This window comes from Mesoplodon densirostris, chromosome 4 (assembly GCF_025265405.1).
Source record: "Mesoplodon densirostris isolate mMesDen1 chromosome 4, mMesDen1 primary haplotype, whole genome shotgun sequence".
Lineage (NCBI taxonomy): Eukaryota > Metazoa > Chordata > Mammalia > Artiodactyla > Ziphiidae > Mesoplodon > Mesoplodon densirostris.
Window position 1 is genome coordinate 35,731,101 of NC_082664.1, and position 16,338 is coordinate 35,747,438.

General features: G+C 47.8%; 1 protein-coding gene across 5 annotated transcripts in view; it reads left to right on the forward strand.

The window, feature by feature from the left end:
- Positions 1 to 16,338, forward strand: part of ZFYVE26 (zinc finger FYVE-type containing 26) — a 65,151-nt gene that overhangs the window by 43,059 nt on the left and 5,754 nt on the right. For all 5 annotated transcript variants that reach the window (XM_060095946.1, XM_060095947.1, XM_060095948.1 and 2 more), the window contains exons 30-40: positions 883 to 914; positions 1,706 to 1,842; positions 2,779 to 2,999; positions 5,813 to 5,960; positions 6,184 to 6,393; positions 7,120 to 7,338; positions 11,979 to 12,176; positions 12,841 to 13,040; positions 13,821 to 13,962; positions 14,266 to 14,325; positions 15,660 to 15,842. In XM_060095946.1, coding sequence (XP_059951929.1) covers positions 883 to 914; positions 1,706 to 1,842; positions 2,779 to 2,999; positions 5,813 to 5,960; positions 6,184 to 6,393; positions 7,120 to 7,338; positions 11,979 to 12,176; positions 12,841 to 13,040; positions 13,821 to 13,962; positions 14,266 to 14,325; positions 15,660 to 15,842 — 1,750 coding nt within the window. The remainder of the gene's footprint in view (positions 1 to 882; positions 915 to 1,705; positions 1,843 to 2,778; positions 3,000 to 5,812; positions 5,961 to 6,183; positions 6,394 to 7,119; positions 7,339 to 11,978; positions 12,177 to 12,840; positions 13,041 to 13,820; positions 13,963 to 14,265; positions 14,326 to 15,659; positions 15,843 to 16,338) is intronic.

A 16,338-nucleotide genomic window follows, 5' to 3' on the forward strand; every position in this document is an offset into this window, starting at 1 on the left:
CAGGAGGGTTTTCTAGAGGCGTGGCACTTGGTCGGAGACTTAGAGGATGAGAAGTTGGTAGGAAAAGAAGCCAAAACAGAGCATGCCCAAAAGTGGGAGTAACAACTGCAAAGGTAGGGGCAGGAGAAAATGTGGGTCCTTTGAGGAAGTGTAAATAGGTAGGTGATGGGCTAAGGTTCTTGACTCAGAGGCTGGCAGCTGAGGTGGGAGGACCTAGGGAATGGCACAAAGGCTTGGAGCTTGCTCTCTGACAGCATGGGCTGGGGTTGACCAGAAAGCTCCTCGTGCAGGTGATAGACTTGGGCTCTGGCTTGTGACATTGGGATTTAGTGGTTGGTGGCACCAGCTGAACTTGATCAGAGCCCATAGCAGTGTGGGGAGGACTCTTATGGGTTGAGCAGAGGTCATGGGTGGTAGGAGATGGTCTCAAGAGGCAGCCAAGCCATAACGAGCTTTGTCTGCTAAACTGCAAATGTGGAATATTTTACCCTGAGGAGCTATCAGAGAATTTTAAGCAGAAGCATAATATGAGCAGATTTGCATTTTTGAAAGCTTGCTGTAGCTACAAAGTAGAGAATAGCTTGGTAGAATCAAGGAGACCAATTGGGAAGCTATTGCAAAGGCTCTAGCATTAAACGATGAGGGCCCTCTCTGAGGCAGGGATGAGGAGAGAGATGGGGACATTTAAACAGGTATTTTAAATGGAACGGGCAAGAAATGGTAAGTGGTTGGCTGTGACAGGTGAGGGAGAGAAAAGAGTTTTGGATGATTTCCTGATAATCTCACTCGAGTAACAGTAAATGTCAGTGCTATACACTAAACTCAAAACAAAGAGCAGGAGGTGGTATTCAAGCATTTCACTTTCTCTTTCTCTGTTTCCAGTGCACCAGAGGAGAATCCAGGACATCCAGGAGGTAAGGCTGAATCACATTCCCTGTGACTTTTTTTTTTTTTTTTTTTTTTTGCCACCACCCAGCTTGTGGGATCTTGGTTCCCCGACCAGGGATTGAACCCACACCCTCGGCAGTGAAAGCGTGGAGTCCTAACCACCGGACCACCAGGGAATTCCCTCCCTGTGACGTTTTGTCTCTATGCTCAAGTTGGCTCTTCCTTCAGCAAATCTGTTGCAACTGACACCCTCAATGGCAACTCAGTCCAACAGGTTGACCAAAGAAAATTCTCGGCATTTCTGTCAGGCTATTTCCCTTAAGGTTTGTCATCATATTAACCTATCATACTGGCCCATTAGCTTCCAGCATCAAGAAGACCAGCAGCCAAAGAATTTGGTCCTTAACTTCTAGTAGCTTATTTCTCTTTCTTCCCCCACTAGGTTTCCCTTCGCCACCATCCTGCCTTCTAATGCTCCCTCCTTTCCCTCAGTAATCACTATTAATAGTTTGGGCAGGTTAGTTTTTAGAGTAGCCAATGGCTCATCCCTCCATTTGGGAAGCATGCAGCATTCAGAGTTTCTTGTGTGAAGCAAAGTTTGTGTGACAAACATTGTAACACTCATTCCAGGTCTGTGCCTGGGGAAGAAAGTTTGAGGTACCCAAGGTGGTCTCCTAAAAGAAATAAAAGGGACCAAAAGGAGAGAAAGGGCCCTAAGATATCAGGCAGGGATCTGACTGCAGCTCGTGGTCCCTGGGCTGGGCTAGACTGGACTGCCGGCCAGTGAATGACACATGAATGGCATTTGTCTTCTCAGCACCAGACAGCCCCAAGAGCGAAAGCCCTCCATACTCAGCTGTGGTGAGAGTCCCCAAAGCAGCTGAGGTGGAATGGATTTTGGATCTGAATGAGGAGGAAAATGAGCTGGTGCGGAGTGAATTTTACTATGAGCAGGTAATAGCAATAAAATGTGACGGTCATTTGAGTTTCCTATGATGTGTAGTAGCATGGCAGGAAATACAGAGTTGGGCAAACACAAGCAGGCCTTCACTTGCTCGCAGTGTAATATCATGGGAGCTAAGACAAGTAAACCAGTTAAAGCAGAAAATGAGGAACAGCTTGAGAAATACACAAGAGGAAATCAGGAAAGGCTTCGTGGAAGAGGTGGCATTTAAGAGGAGCCTTGGAAGTGCAGTAGGGGTTTAACAAGCAGAAGTTTGGGGGTCCTGAGTGGAGTGAGGATAGGAGAAGGGCAAAGAGTTCCAAACTCAAACATCCAAGCGAAGGCACAGTATCAAAAATGATTGGGGAATTAGAAGTGGTTTAATTTGGAGAGAACATAGGGCGTTAATAGAGAGGAAAGGTAGGGTTGAAACAGGCTATTTATGTGTAGGGCCTTGTACTCTGCAGTAAGATATATGTACTTGGTAGGCATCAGGGCCATGGAAGGTTTCAGAGTGTGCTTTAGGAATATTAATTTAGCAGCACTGTTTCCAGTGGCTTGAAACAAAGACTTCTCCAGGTAGCCAGACAAGCAAGATGACTATCGTCCAAGCCAGCATTAAGGAACACCTGTGCTGGTGGGAGAGTAGACTAAAAAAGAAGGGTACCTACAGACATTCCCAGGAAGTAGGTAACACGTGGACACAGCTGCCTTCCTCCCAGTAAGGAGACAAAAACCTAGCAGCCAGAGCTTTGCCAGTGCTCCTTAGAACTTCTGAAGTATGTTTAGCTCTACTTCTGCTTTGCCGTGGGATTTTTGGCTCCTTCCCCCAGGGTTTTTCAAGCTTTGTGAAACGGGAAGAATAATTCCTCCCTCCCAGCTACATTTGAAGACTGCTTTGGTCTGGGAACTCACAGTGTGCTTCTCTCTTCTTCCACCTGGGCCAGGCCCCCAGCGCCTCCTTGTGTATCGCCATCCTGAATCTGCACCAGGACAGCGTTGCCTGCGGCCACCAGCTGATTGAGCACTGCTGCAGGCTGTCCCAGGGGCTCACGAACCCGGAGGTAGATGCGGGGCTGCTCACAGACATCATGAAGCAGCTGCTCTTCAGCGCCAAGATGATGTTCGTCAAGGCGGGCCGGAGCCAGGACCTGGCTCTTTGCGACAGGTAAGTGGAAATGAGTCTCTCCTCTTTTGCATGGTGGTCATGTCTGTCCAGCTTCTTTTTCTGACCCTACTGTGGGTTTTCACCTCCCAATCCTCTTGACAAAACATGCTGAACTGTTCTGCATCTCCATTTGACGTTGATGAAACACTGTTACCAGATCACAAGCAGTCTTCCTCACCCTGCGTTGACAGCCTGTGTTCTTCTCTTTCCCTGAGCGGATCCTCAAGGCAGGTTCTCTAGCTATAGAGTCTTTCTTTTCCAGTTGGAAACAAAGACTTTGGTTAATTTGTAATGAACGTCAATTTTGGAGAGCACGTTTAGTCTCTGTGGAACTTTTTGGCTTTTAAAGGAGATGTGTCCTCTACCCTAGTCTTGACCGAATTCAGACTGTGGCCTCAGGGAGTTCTGGGTAACAGATCTATAAAGCGCACTGCGGACTGGTCTATCCCTATGTCCCAGGGAGGCGTGTGAGTCATAAAGGAGAAGTTTCTATGGAAAAGTGAGGCTTAGGCCCAGCTCCCTACACAACCTGCTCTACCTCCATTCATTAACCTGACAATGAAAACTCCCAACTCCCGGCTTATCCGCCCAGATGTGCAATTCACGTTGTGCATTCCCAGCGCTCAGTCCTAGCCAGATTTGAGAGCGAAGAGCATAATTTTCTTTGACATGTCAGGTCTTCAGGCACCTGCCCAGAGTACTGGCCTGCAAACTCACCAGGTAACAGAGAGTGCAGTGACTCTCAGCTTCACCGCTTCCTAGCTCTGTAACCTTAGATGAGTCTGTTAACCACTCTGGGCCTTGGTTTCCTCCTCTGGAAAATGGGGATAATAATACTTATTTCATACGGCTGTAAAGTGAGAGTACTGTATCCATATGAAGGGCTAAGAACTGAGCCTGTGTACTCCAAAAATGTTAGTTTTATTATTCTTAGTAACACAAAAACAGAAGGTTGAGAAAGGCAGAAGGAGGTGGGACAGAAAGTGGAAGGAAATATAAAGGAGTTAATTTCACTCATATCAAGAGGCAAAAGATGCTACATCATTTTTCAATTTGACAAATGAAAAATGAGCTGTATAATATGTTAAATACAATTTTTGAAATAACCATGAAAAGAACCAAAACTCTACCAATTTATCAGAAATGGAGGACAAGGAAAGAACAGAAACCATTTTATACAGCAAGAGGTAGAATTTAAGGCAAAAATAAAGATATATCTAAATATTTCTCAACTATCAGAAATGTAAATGAGATATAATCTTATTAACAGAAAAGGATACTTAGATGGGGGCTGGAGAACAAATCTAACAGCAAGTCCTATACTTCCTTCAAAATCTAACATAGATGGAGGAAATATCCACTTTGGGCTAAGGGAGCAGAAATTAAGGAAGTCCTTGCTTCAGTGGGATTCTCCCCCATCCCCAGGTGCCATGGGCTTCTCTGACACTTAATAGCAGTGGTTTCAAATTACACATTCTTTCTCCCCAACCCTGGAATCAGTACACTCACTTTAGGGAATCGCTGCACTTGTGCCCAGTTGCTAATGACAGTAGATTCATCTCTCATGTGTGTTTAGAACTCCTGGTTTGCAGAGTATTTTTCCGCTGTTTTTAACTCATACCTTCTTCTGTAGACAAATAAATAAATGTTTAAAAACAAAACTCACACCGCCTATTACACACGTCCAATACATTATGATACCGAATTTGCTTTTACACACTATACTCTCCCCTGCCCATCCCCACTAGGTTGAGAATCACTGATGTACTGAATCCCTTTCCAGGGAAATCAGTGGACAAGTCAGGATCCGTAGGGGGTTTTGACAGAATTATGATACAAGATTCAAGAACCTTGAGTGTAGGCCTGTCTCAGGCAGGACTAAACAGAATGATCCCAGACACCTCTCTGGGCTCTGTTGTTATAAGGTTTTTGCAATCACCAGGTGTCAGGAATAAGATCAAAGGCAGCAGTCCTAGTAACAAGAGTCCATCCTTAACCCAGAATAAGGATGTCAAGTCCAGGGCACTTGAATCTGAGGCCCCTGCCCAGCAGCACCTCCAGAGGATGGTAATGATGTGACCTCTGTACTGACCGGAAGTGCAGGCTGCTGATACAGTCCATATACACTCTCCCAAGCAAGCAGGGTTCCAGAGAATCAAAAAGAAACGGGTAGGGCTTCCCTGGTGGCGCAGTGGTTGAGAGTCCGCCTGCCAATGCAGGGGACGTGGGTTCGTGCCCCGGTCCAGGAAGATCCCACATGCCGCAGAGCTGCTGGGCCCGTGAGCCATGGCCGCTGAGCCTGCGCGGCTGGAGCCTGTTCTCCGCAACGGGAGAGGCCACAACAGTGAGAGGCCCGCGTACCGCAAAAAAAACAAAAACGGGTAGCTTGCGAGCTTCCAGCATTCGGTATAAAGGCCTTGCCTCAAAATAGGAGACCTGAGTGTCCCAGAGCGTCCGTACTCCATGTATTGATAGCTAAAGTTTGATGAGTGCCTACAAAGCTCTAGACACCATCCTAAGCTCTTTTCCTCCGGTTATTTCATTTTATCCTTAAAACTCCCTGTTATTCTATCCATTTTACAGATGAGTAAATTGAGGCTGAGAAAGGTTCACTAACTTGCCCAAAGTCATAGAGCCACTAAGTGATAGAGTTGAGTTTCCGAGAGTCTGACTCCAGAGTCTTTTCTCCCATGTACCTCACAATTCTCATTATCACATTTCACATTGGAAATGAAATAGAAAACCTTTAAGCAGCACCTGTTCCTGGGATGACCCTGTGGAGCCTCACTGCCTTGCCCTCTTCCTCCCTGTAGCTACATCAGCAAGGTAGATGTGCTGAATATTTTAGTTGGTGCTGCCTATCGCCACGTGCCATCTCTGGACCAGATCTTGCAACCAGCCGCAGTAACCAGGCTAAGGAACCAGCTTTTGGAAGCTGAGTACTACCAACTGGGCGTTGAGGTGAGGCACAGACAGGCTGACATCTGCCCCAACGAGTTACCTCCTCTAGTTGTCCTTGGCCGTGGGGAGTGCCTAAGGCATGACCAGTTTGCCAGTGTGGGAGTAATGGCAGGTGGGGTGGTGGGGAGGGAAATGATTGACACCAAGGGGATAGAATTGGTCTTTGGGAACCTCAGGCATGGCTGTGGGTGCCTCCCCCTGAAAGGAGCAGTTTTTCCTCCAGGTCTCTACAAAGACTGGCCTTGATACCACTGGAGCATGGCACGCTTGGGGCATGGCCTGCCTCAAAGCTGGGAACCTCACCGCCGCACGGGAGAAGTTTAGTCGCTGTCTGAAGCCCCCTCTCGACCTCAATCAGCTGAGTCATGGCTCAAGACTGGTACAGGATGTGGTTGAGTACCTGGAGTCCACAGCAAGGCCACTTCTATCCGTGGTAAGAGCACAGCAGGCAGAGGGTGGGCTCCAGGGCCAGGGGGAGGCCCAGGGTCAGTAATGGCCTGGGGAAAGTGTCAGCTTCCATTCAGCGGCCAGCGGCAGCCCTGGCTCAGAGCTGTCGGGTTTGGATTTTTCGTTCTTTCCATTATATATGGTTAGATACGTCATAAAGAGTCAAATTTCAAAAAAAAAAAAAAAGAAAACGAGTTTTAAAACAATGAAAATCGGGCCTCCCTGGTGGCGCAGTGGTTGAGAGTCCGCCTGCCGATGCAGGGGATACGGGTTCGTGCCCCGATCTGGGAGGATCCCATATGCCGCGGAGCGGCTGGGCCCGTGAGCCATGGCCGCTGGGCCTGCGCATCCGGAGCCTGTGCTCCGCAACGGGAGAGGCCACAACAGTGAGAGGCCCGCATATCGCAAAAAAAAAAAAAAAAAAAAAAAAAAAAAAAAAAAAAAAACAATGAAAATCACATATAATCCCATACCCAGACTTAAGCAATGTTTAGATTTTAGTGAATTTTCTTTGTTATGTTTCTGATTTAATTGGTGTTATATAGTTTATAATAGAAAGAATTTTATATCCTGCCTGTTTTCTACCCTTAGAACTATATAATAGTGAGCACTTTTCCACGTTGTTAAATATTCTTTGAAAATAGTATTTCCAGCAGCTGCTGAGAACTCCCTGAGTTCCATTGTTCCCTCACACTCTGTCCTTTCTTGGCAGCAAGATGATGATTACTTGGCCACCTTGAAAGAGCTGGAAGCTACCCTTCGGACCCAGAGCCTCTCTCTGGAGGTGATTCCTGAAGGGAAGATCATGAACAACACCTACTACCAAGAATGCCTCTTCTACCTGCATAACTACAGCACCAACCTGGCCATCATCAGCTTCTACATGAGGCACAGCTGCCTGCGGGAAGCCCTGCTGCACCTCCTCCACAAGGTGGGACTTGCAGACACGGCTGGCTCTCACACGGCAGTGCCTGCTTTGCCTGCTTGGCTTGGCCCATCCAGCTTTCATGGAGGCAATAACCCCCCTTAACCTTACCCCAGGGTTGAGCTATGAGATCATCTCTGGCAAAGTCAGGTCCAAATGGCAAATTCTAGGGAATTCCCTGGTGGTCCAGTGGTTAGGACTCCACACTTTCACTGCCGAGGGCCCGGGTTCAATCCCTGGTCGGGGAACTAGGAACCTGTAAGCCTCATGGTGCAGCCAAAAAACAAAACAAAACACAAATGGCAAATTCTGTCTGCACAAATCATGATTTGATGAGTGTGCGCAAGTCTTAACCTGGATCCCAGATTGCCCTTCTGACTGGCAGTGACAAATTTCATCCCTTCTCCCAGAACATTTAGCAGAACCAAGGAATAGCTGAGAGCATGGTCTCTGGAATGAGATGCTTGGTATAAGTAGTGTGACCTTGAGCAAATTGCCTAACCTCTCTGTTTCCACACACTTCCCACCTGCTCTGGGCTGCATCCTGCTGCTGACCCCACTGCTCGTCCACTCAGGGTTGTCACCACAAAGGCCAGGAAGCACCCCTGAGCCAGATCCTAAATTTGGGCCACAAGTATCTCATAGAAGGAGAGTGTGCCCTCCTTTTTTTCCTCTGACATCCTCTGCCCTCCTCCCACCGGGGGCAAAGGCACCCCTGAAGTGCATTATTTCTTTGGAGCCATTGTTAAGCCAAGTCAGGACTCTGTTTCACCTTGACTCTTTGGCCTTCTCTTTTTTATCTGAAAGTCCCATGAAATTTTTCTGAGGAATTGACTGATTACTACCAAATTTCATATAAAATTAAGGGAGCTTGAGGTATGCTTTAATTCCAATCTGCTGCCTTCATCCAAAATGACAGCCATTGAAAGTTTACAAATAGGCGTATCTTCTAGGATTTCTCCAAGTGGGTCAACAGTACAGGGTCGTGGTAACGATACCCCTACAGGACAGCGAAAGGGAAATGTTTTCACTACTGCCTTAGCTACTGTGTCTTAACCGGGTGTCAAGAGTATTGTAAAAGTTATATTATTTGGCATTTAATTGCTAACCTGTTTCCTTTTCCTCAGTTTCCAAAAGAGTTTTGAGGTAAAGCTACTTCACCTCACCCGGTTCTGTTTCTTCTAACTGATGACCACTCCAGAGGGTTAAGCTGCTTACTTACTTATTTTGGTATAAGCTGACGACAGCATTGCTCCTGCTTTACATTAGTCAGAGCTAGGAAAGAAGGCTACTTTTTATCTCCTGTAATCACAACTACCCTTGAACTGAAGTATCTTACCTTCTCAAGCAGGTGGAGAACGACAGAAAAAAACATTGTGAAAACTAGGACCAAATGCCTAGAGCATGGAAGATGTGGTGTTCCTAGCCTCATTCCCTGCCTTTTCACCCCTTACCCACCACACTGCCCCAGAGTGAGCTTTCTAAAACATAGTACATGTTATTTATGTTATTCTTAATTCATGTTATTCCTCTCTCTAAAAGGCCTTCGGTGGATCCTCGTGGCCACAAGATGAAGTCCAAATTCCTTAGCATGAATGCAGGACCCAACAGTAGTATCAGGCCCCCTTATTTCTCCAGTTTATTTTCACTGCAAATCCTATCTATGCTCTATATTCCAGACTTGCCAAATTACTTAAATTTTCCTGATTGTACCATGTCCTTTCTTACTTCCATGAGTCTGCATTGCTGTTTCCCCGTACCTGTAATGCCCTGCCCCTCCTTGTTTTCTTGGAAACTCCTGTTTATCCTTCCAGACCCTCTGTATTGAGCATTCACCTCTTCCTATAAACCATCACTATACCTAGAACATAACTCTGTTATTGCATTTATCCCACTGGATTGCAACTATTTGTTTACAATTGTGTCTTCGCATCTGGAGCGAGAAGGCCCATATTTACCTTACCTGGTGTCTTCAAGCATCTGGCCTGGTGCCAGTTATGAATGAATGAGTGGATAGATGAATGGATGAAATGGAAGTTCTTTTTTTTTTTTTGGCTGTGTTGGGTCTTCCTTTCGTTGCTGCACGCAGGCTTTCTCTAGTTGCGGAGAACGGGGGCTACTCTTCGTTGCAGCGAGTGGGCTTCTCATTGCGATGGCTTCTCTTGTTGCGGAGCACGGGCTCTAGGCATGAGGTCTTCAGTAGTTGAGGCTCGCGGGCTCTAGAGCGCAGGCTCAGTAGTTGTGGCGTACAGGCTTAGTTACTCCGCGGCATGTGGGATCTTCCTGGACCAGGGATTGAACCCGTGTCCCCTGCATTGGCGGCCGGATTCTTAACCACTGTGCCACCAGGGAGGTCCCAAAATGGAAGTTCTTAAGGGGTTGAATGGCCAAATGGTTTTCTTTTCTATGACTGTGGAATGGGGGTTTATGACTCACGGTCTCTGAACCACAGATGAACTTCAGAAGTGAGCAGATTAGTATGTGTTTGCACTTTCCTGATGAGTTGGTCTATGATATTTATCATTTATTAATTCATCGAAGAAATAGTTATTAAATAGCCAAGGACTATTCCTCACAACAGTGAAGGAAAAAAAAGCAGACAAAAATAGTTGCTCTATAAAACTTACATTATAGTAGGGAGAGAGACAATAAACAAGGTAAATAAGATATATAGTGTAGGTGATGATTAATAAGAAGAGTAAAGTGGGGGAGAGGGAAGGGACGGATTGTGTAATTTTAGACAGGGTGCCCAGGACAGATGACATCTGAGTAAAGGCCTAAAGTAGGTGGGGAACGAACTGTGCAGATTGTGGAGGAAGCACGGTCCAGGTGGAGGGAGTAGCAAGGGCAAAGGCCAGGGCAGCTTGAGCAGAGTAAGCTGGGGAAAGGGTGGTAGCAGATAAGGTCAGAAAGCTAACAGGGCCTAGATCATATAGAGCCTTGTAGACATTATGAGGACTTGGGCTTTGTGCTGACTGAGAAGGAAAACCATTGGAAGATTCTGAGCAGAGAAGTAACATGATCTGACTTATGTTTTAACCGCATCACTCAGGTTGATTGGTTGGCATTAGTCAAAAAAGAGGCAGGAGTGGAAGATGGTAGACCAGGGAGGAGGCCATTGCAATCCTCCGGGCAAGTGGTGATGATGACTTGGACCAGGATGTTATATGGAGGTGGTGAGAAGTGGTCAGCTACATACAGATTCTGTATGTATTTTGAGGTGGAGCCAATAGAATTTGCTAATGACTTTTATGTTGTGGTGTAAGAAAAAGATGGCTAAGGTTTTTGGCCTGAACAAATAGAAGAACAAAATTGCCATCTGAGAAGGGGAAGACTGCAGAAAGAGCAGATTGGGAAGAAACAATCAGGAGTGCAGTTTTATATCAATATGTATTGTTCTCTAGATACCAAAGAGGACTTTTTGTGTCGGCAGTTGGGTATAAGTTAGGTATACAATTCTGGAGTTCAGAAAGAATAAACAGGCTGGGAATAGAGATTTAGACACAATCAGCAGATAGATAAATTTAAAGCCCTAAGACTTATGGAATCAAAAGAGTGAGTAAAGAAAAGAGGACAGGGACTTCTCTGGTGGTGCAGCGGTTAAGAATCCACCTGCCCATGCAGGGGACACGGGTTCAATCCCTGGTCCGGGAAGATCCCACATGCCACGGAGCAACTAAGCCCATGCGAGGCACCAGTACTGAGCCCAGGTGCTGCAACTACTGAAGCCTTCACGCCTAGAGCCCACGCTCCACAACAAGAGAAGCCACCACAATGAGAAGCCCGCGCACCCGTCAAAGAGTAGACCGCGCTCGCCGCAACTAGAGAGAAAGCCCAGGCGCAGCCAAAAAACCCAACGCAGCCAAAAAAGAAAGAAAAGAGAACAGCTCCCTCCTAAGCCCTGGAGAGATTAGGAGGAATCAGCAAAGGAGACTGAGAAGGCGTAGCCAGAGAAGTAGAAAGAAAACCTGGTGGGGGTGGTATCCTGGGGGCCAAATAAAGAAAAATTTTCAAGGAAGAAGCCATCAGCTGTATCAAAAGCTGTTGACATGGGCTTCCCTGGTGGCGCAGTGGTTGAGAGTCCGCCTGCCGATGCAGGGGACACGGGTTTGTGCCCCGGTCCGGGAGGATCCCACATGCCGCGGAGCGGCTGGGCCCGTGAGCCATGGCCGCTGGGCCTGCGCGTCCGGTGCCTGTGCTCCGCAACGGGAGAGGCCACAACAGTGAGAGGCCCGCGTACAGCCAAAAAAAAAAAAAGCTGTTGACAGAGCAGGTGGAAAACAAGGACTAAGAATTTTAGATTTAACAACATAGAGGTCATTGGTGACCTCAGGGGCAGTTGCAATGGAGTTATAGGTGCAAAAGCTAGATGTGAGTGAGTTCAGGAGACAGTCACCGGAGAGGAACTGGAGACAGGGGGTGCAGATAACTCTGTCAAGGGGCTTTTCTGTATGGAGAAAGAGAGAAGGGGAGCAGTCACCGGAGCAGGATTCTCAAAGGGTTCTATCTGTGATGTGCAACAAGATAAGCCGCACCGCTGTGGGAGGATGCTGAAGGGCTGTGAGTGGAAGGAAGCTCCGGATGGGGCCCAGACAGTGCCAGGACCAGGCTCAAGACTTCTGACTTTTTGCTTTGCCCTGCTCCAGGAGAGTCCCCCAGAAATCTTCATAGAAGGCATTTTCCAGCCAAGCTATAAAAGTGGGAAGCTACACGTTTTAGAAAACTTGCTAGAATCTATTGATCCGACCTTGGAAAGCTGGGGAAAGTACTTGATTGCCGCCTGCCACCATTTACAGAAGAAGAACTATTACCACATTCTGTATGAGCTTCAGCAGTTTATGAAGGTAACAGCAGCCCCATCCTGCCTTCTACCTCTGTCCCTGTTGGCCTGTCACGTGGGGAGACTGTGCAGGATGAGGGAACAAGCCTGTCGTTTTTGTTCCTGGCCTTGCTCCTTGACTAAGCCTACAGCAAATCCATGTTACTCTCTAGCATTCTTACATGATATCAGGATTTCCATTCTCATCCTAAAGAGGCAGACTTTAATCTTGTCAGTAATAGCACTCTTCAGAATTCAGGGAATGTAAAGATAAACAAGAGGGATATGGTAGTTTCAAGATAAACATGGGGCATGAATGCAGAATTCATAAGGAATGAAGGAGAAGTGTTTTTAGAGAAGATGCATGAAAGGAGAGGGATCATGTTTCTTCCGATCTGTCTGAGGGTGGCCAACACTAAATCACAGAGAAATTGGCTTATTCAACGCCAGAGTGAAAGTGAAGGCAAGTCAAATGGAGAATCAGAAGTCTCCTTTTTAAAGATCTCTTTTGTGGTGGAATAACATCCTACCTAAGGTCCCAGCCCGTCAGTTCACTTTCGGATCTCTTGGGCCTCTGAGGGAAAGGGTGCTGGCAGCCAGGCTTCATGGGGGGAAGTCAGATCAGAGTTCTCCTCACACCCCCACCCTCCAAACCTCCTTTGATCTGAACATTCATTTTCCGCTTCCAGGACCACATCCGGGCCGCCATGACCTGTATTCGGTTCTTCAGTCACAATGCGAAGACATATACTGAGCTGGGAGAGAAGCTCTCTTGGCTGCTTAAGGCCAAGGACCACCTGAAGATCTACCTCCAAGAAACCTCCCGCCGTACTGGAAGGAAGAAAACCACCTTCTTCCGAAAGAAGATGATGGCAGCTGATGTGTCAAGGTAACTTGGGGTTCAGGGAACAGTTGGGGCGGGGCAGAAAGGCTGGAACCGAGGGTCTGTCGGTGATGCAGCTCCTCTTGCCCATCTCTGAACTCTTGGGAAACAAACACATACACGCCCATACCTAACAGGAATCATTGCTGGATGACACTGTCCGGTACAAGCCTGGAAAGCCTCCAGAGGAGCCTGTAGGAGAAGAGGGAAGTAGGGGAGGGGAGGGGACTGGGATCACATGTGACAGTCAGACTAAGCCCCTCCCCCTTACAAGAGGCAAAAGAGGTCCTGGGTGATGTGGCCCCTGCCTGCATCTCCACCTTACCTCATGCTACTCTCTCCTTTCTTGTGGCGCGTCAGGCACCCTGGCCTCCAGGGGGTTCCTCAGCACCCCTAGTCCTTCCCTCCTCTCAGCCTTTTTGCTGAGAACACAACATCTGGAGTAAATGCTCCACCGCTACTGTTTATTCCTTCACAGTCCCAATCGCTAGATACTTGACGTGTCTGTTCGTTATCCACCTCTCCTCTAGCCTCTGCACTCTGGAGGGCAGTGTTCATGTCTCTCTCAACCACTTTCATTGTTAGTAGCACACCGTGCTCCATAAACACTCATCAGCTGCTTTCGCCTCGTCGTAACTGCTCAGAGGGTATTTTGGATCTCTTTTCCCCCCACATCCTTTCTTCTGCCTTTTCCGTTGCCATCCTATTATGATTTCTCAGTCACCTGGCCCTAGTTACTCCTGAGGCCCCTCCTGAGGCTAGACTGTGCATCTCCTGTCACCGTAGGCACATGAACACACTTCAGCTGCAGATGGAAGTGACCAGGTTCTTACATCGCTGCGAAAGTGCTGGGACCTCTCAGATCACCCCCTTGCCTCTGCCAACCCTGTTTGGAAACAACCACATGAAAATGGATGTTGCCTGCAAGGTATGCACGATGTGTCAGACCTCCGGCAGGCTGTTCTCTCTCAGAGCGCCTATCACACGTGTCATCGTCTAGTTATCATCATTTCAGTCATTCTTTTGATGGCTGCCTCCCCGATGGAATGAGAGCCCCGGGAAGGCTGGAGATCGAGTCCGGTTTGATTACCCTTGTATCGCTAGTGCCTGCACTCAGTAGAGCCTCCACAAATATTTGTTGAATAAATGAATGAATGAGGACCTCGTTCTTGATTGAGGGGCTGCTCCAGTAATTCTTGCTTCTTTAAGCATGTTTCCCTCTCATTTTCAGGTCATGCTAGGAGGGAAAAATGTAGAAGATGGTTTTGGAATTGCATTCCGTGTTCTGCAGGTATGACTCAGATTACTCAGGATTATACCGAGGGCGATCAGCACATGACCACAGTTCTGTGAGAGATCATTCTTCAGAAAATTTTTATCCCAAGGAAAGCAGATTTACACGTACATCAAGGATGAAATCAACAAGAGGGCTGTTACAGAACTGGGTCAAATTCAAGACCGTAGGCCACTTTGCCAAAAGCCAAGCAACCAATGACGAGTTCATCGAAAGCTATCAAATAACTACCCGAAACGAGGTCTAGGAGAGTTCCACACAGCTGTCCTCATTGCGGGGGAGCGTGGCTGGAGGAGGTGGCAGAGGGGCTGAGGTGCGGGGGTCCTAGTCAGGGGGAGGGGCCACTGGCCGCAAGAGCTGCCCCTCCATCCTACTGCCCAGGAGCCGGCTCGAGGCATACATTTCCTGTTGCTTGTGATACAAGGACACGGGTACAGCTGTGGCACTGGAGCAGAGGATGGAGCAGGGCGCCCAAACCATGAAAAGCCAGACCACTCCCCACCACACAGTGACACGCAGGCACGCTGGGGCCCATCACCCTCCAGGCAGGCACGGTCTTCACGCAGTGTGCGTCTAAATGATCAAAGACAACAAACAGGGGCTTCCCTGGTGGCGCAGTGGTTGAGAGTCCGCCTGCCGATGCAGGGGACGCGGGTTCGTGCCCTGGTCCGGGAGGATCCCACATGCCGCGGAGCAGCTGGGCCCGTGAGCCATGGCCGCTGAGCCTGTGCGTCCGGAGCCTGTGCTCCGCAAAGGGAGAGGCCACAACAGTGAGAGGCCTGCGTACCACAAGAAAAAGAAAAGGAAGGAAAAAAAAAAAGACAACAAACAATCTGACAGATTTCTTTCTTCCCACCATTTTCCATGTTGAACAAAGACCCCAAGGCAACAAAATGTTTATTTGGTAGTTTCTAGCAAATCAGTCTTTTGGTGAACTGGTCTGTTTCTAACACCAAGGCATGTCTTAACAGAGCACCAAGTGTCCAGGGCAGCCAATATCAGCCCCCAACATCCATTTTCCAAGAGAAAGGTGACTCGTTAGAGAGAGAATGAACTGGTCTTGGGCATTTGATTAGAATATTTTCAGAAAGTGACATGGCAGCAAGTGAGATGTACCAGTGTAGATATCAAAGTTACGATTTTTATGGATGCTTCCTAAATGTCTGCCGAACTCCAAAAGAAGAACTTTTTGCTGATTGTTTATGTATGTTCTCTATTGGGACTACCGTCTTGTCTACCCCAAGCCCAATGGGAGCTCTGTAAATGTCACCTTCCTTCCCGCCATTGGCATCCCTGCCTCCCTACACCCATCACCCCATGTTCTGTTCTAGGACTTCCAGCTGGACGCTGCCGCAACCTACTGCAAAGCCGCCCGGCAGTTGGTGGAGAGGGAGAAGTACAGTGAGATACGACAGCTGCTCAAATGTGTCAGCGAGTCAGGCATGGCAGCCAAAAGTGACAGGGACACCATTCTCCTCAACTGCTTGGAAGCATTCAAGAGAATTCCACCCCAGGTGCGCCCACCCCCAGACCTCTCAGCTCCTCTATCTATTTCAGTGTCTTCACATCCCCCTCTTTATTTTTATTTTCCCCATACTTACTGTACCTGAAACTCTACAAGATCCCTTTGTCTTTCTGACGCCTCTGTAATGATGGCCTCACTAATCAACCCTTCCCTGGCAAGAAAGTTCATGGTGATAACCACCAAATCCAGAGGCCGTCCCCCAGCTTCCCATCGTCTGATGCTGTTGGCACCCGGAAGTGTCTGCGGACAGACAGAGTTGAGTTTCTCCCTGTGATTGTAGAGGAGGTCATCGTGGGCCTGCAGGTGGCCTTTGAAGCATGTCGCCTGCAAAACTGTCCCCCGATGGCTTTCTAGTGGGGTGAACAAAGCCACATCCTTTCTTTTTTTTTTTTAATAAATTTATTTTATTTATTTTATTTTTGGCTGCGTTGGGTCTTTGTTGCTGCACGTGGGTTTTTCTCTGGTTGTGGCGAGCTGGGGCTACC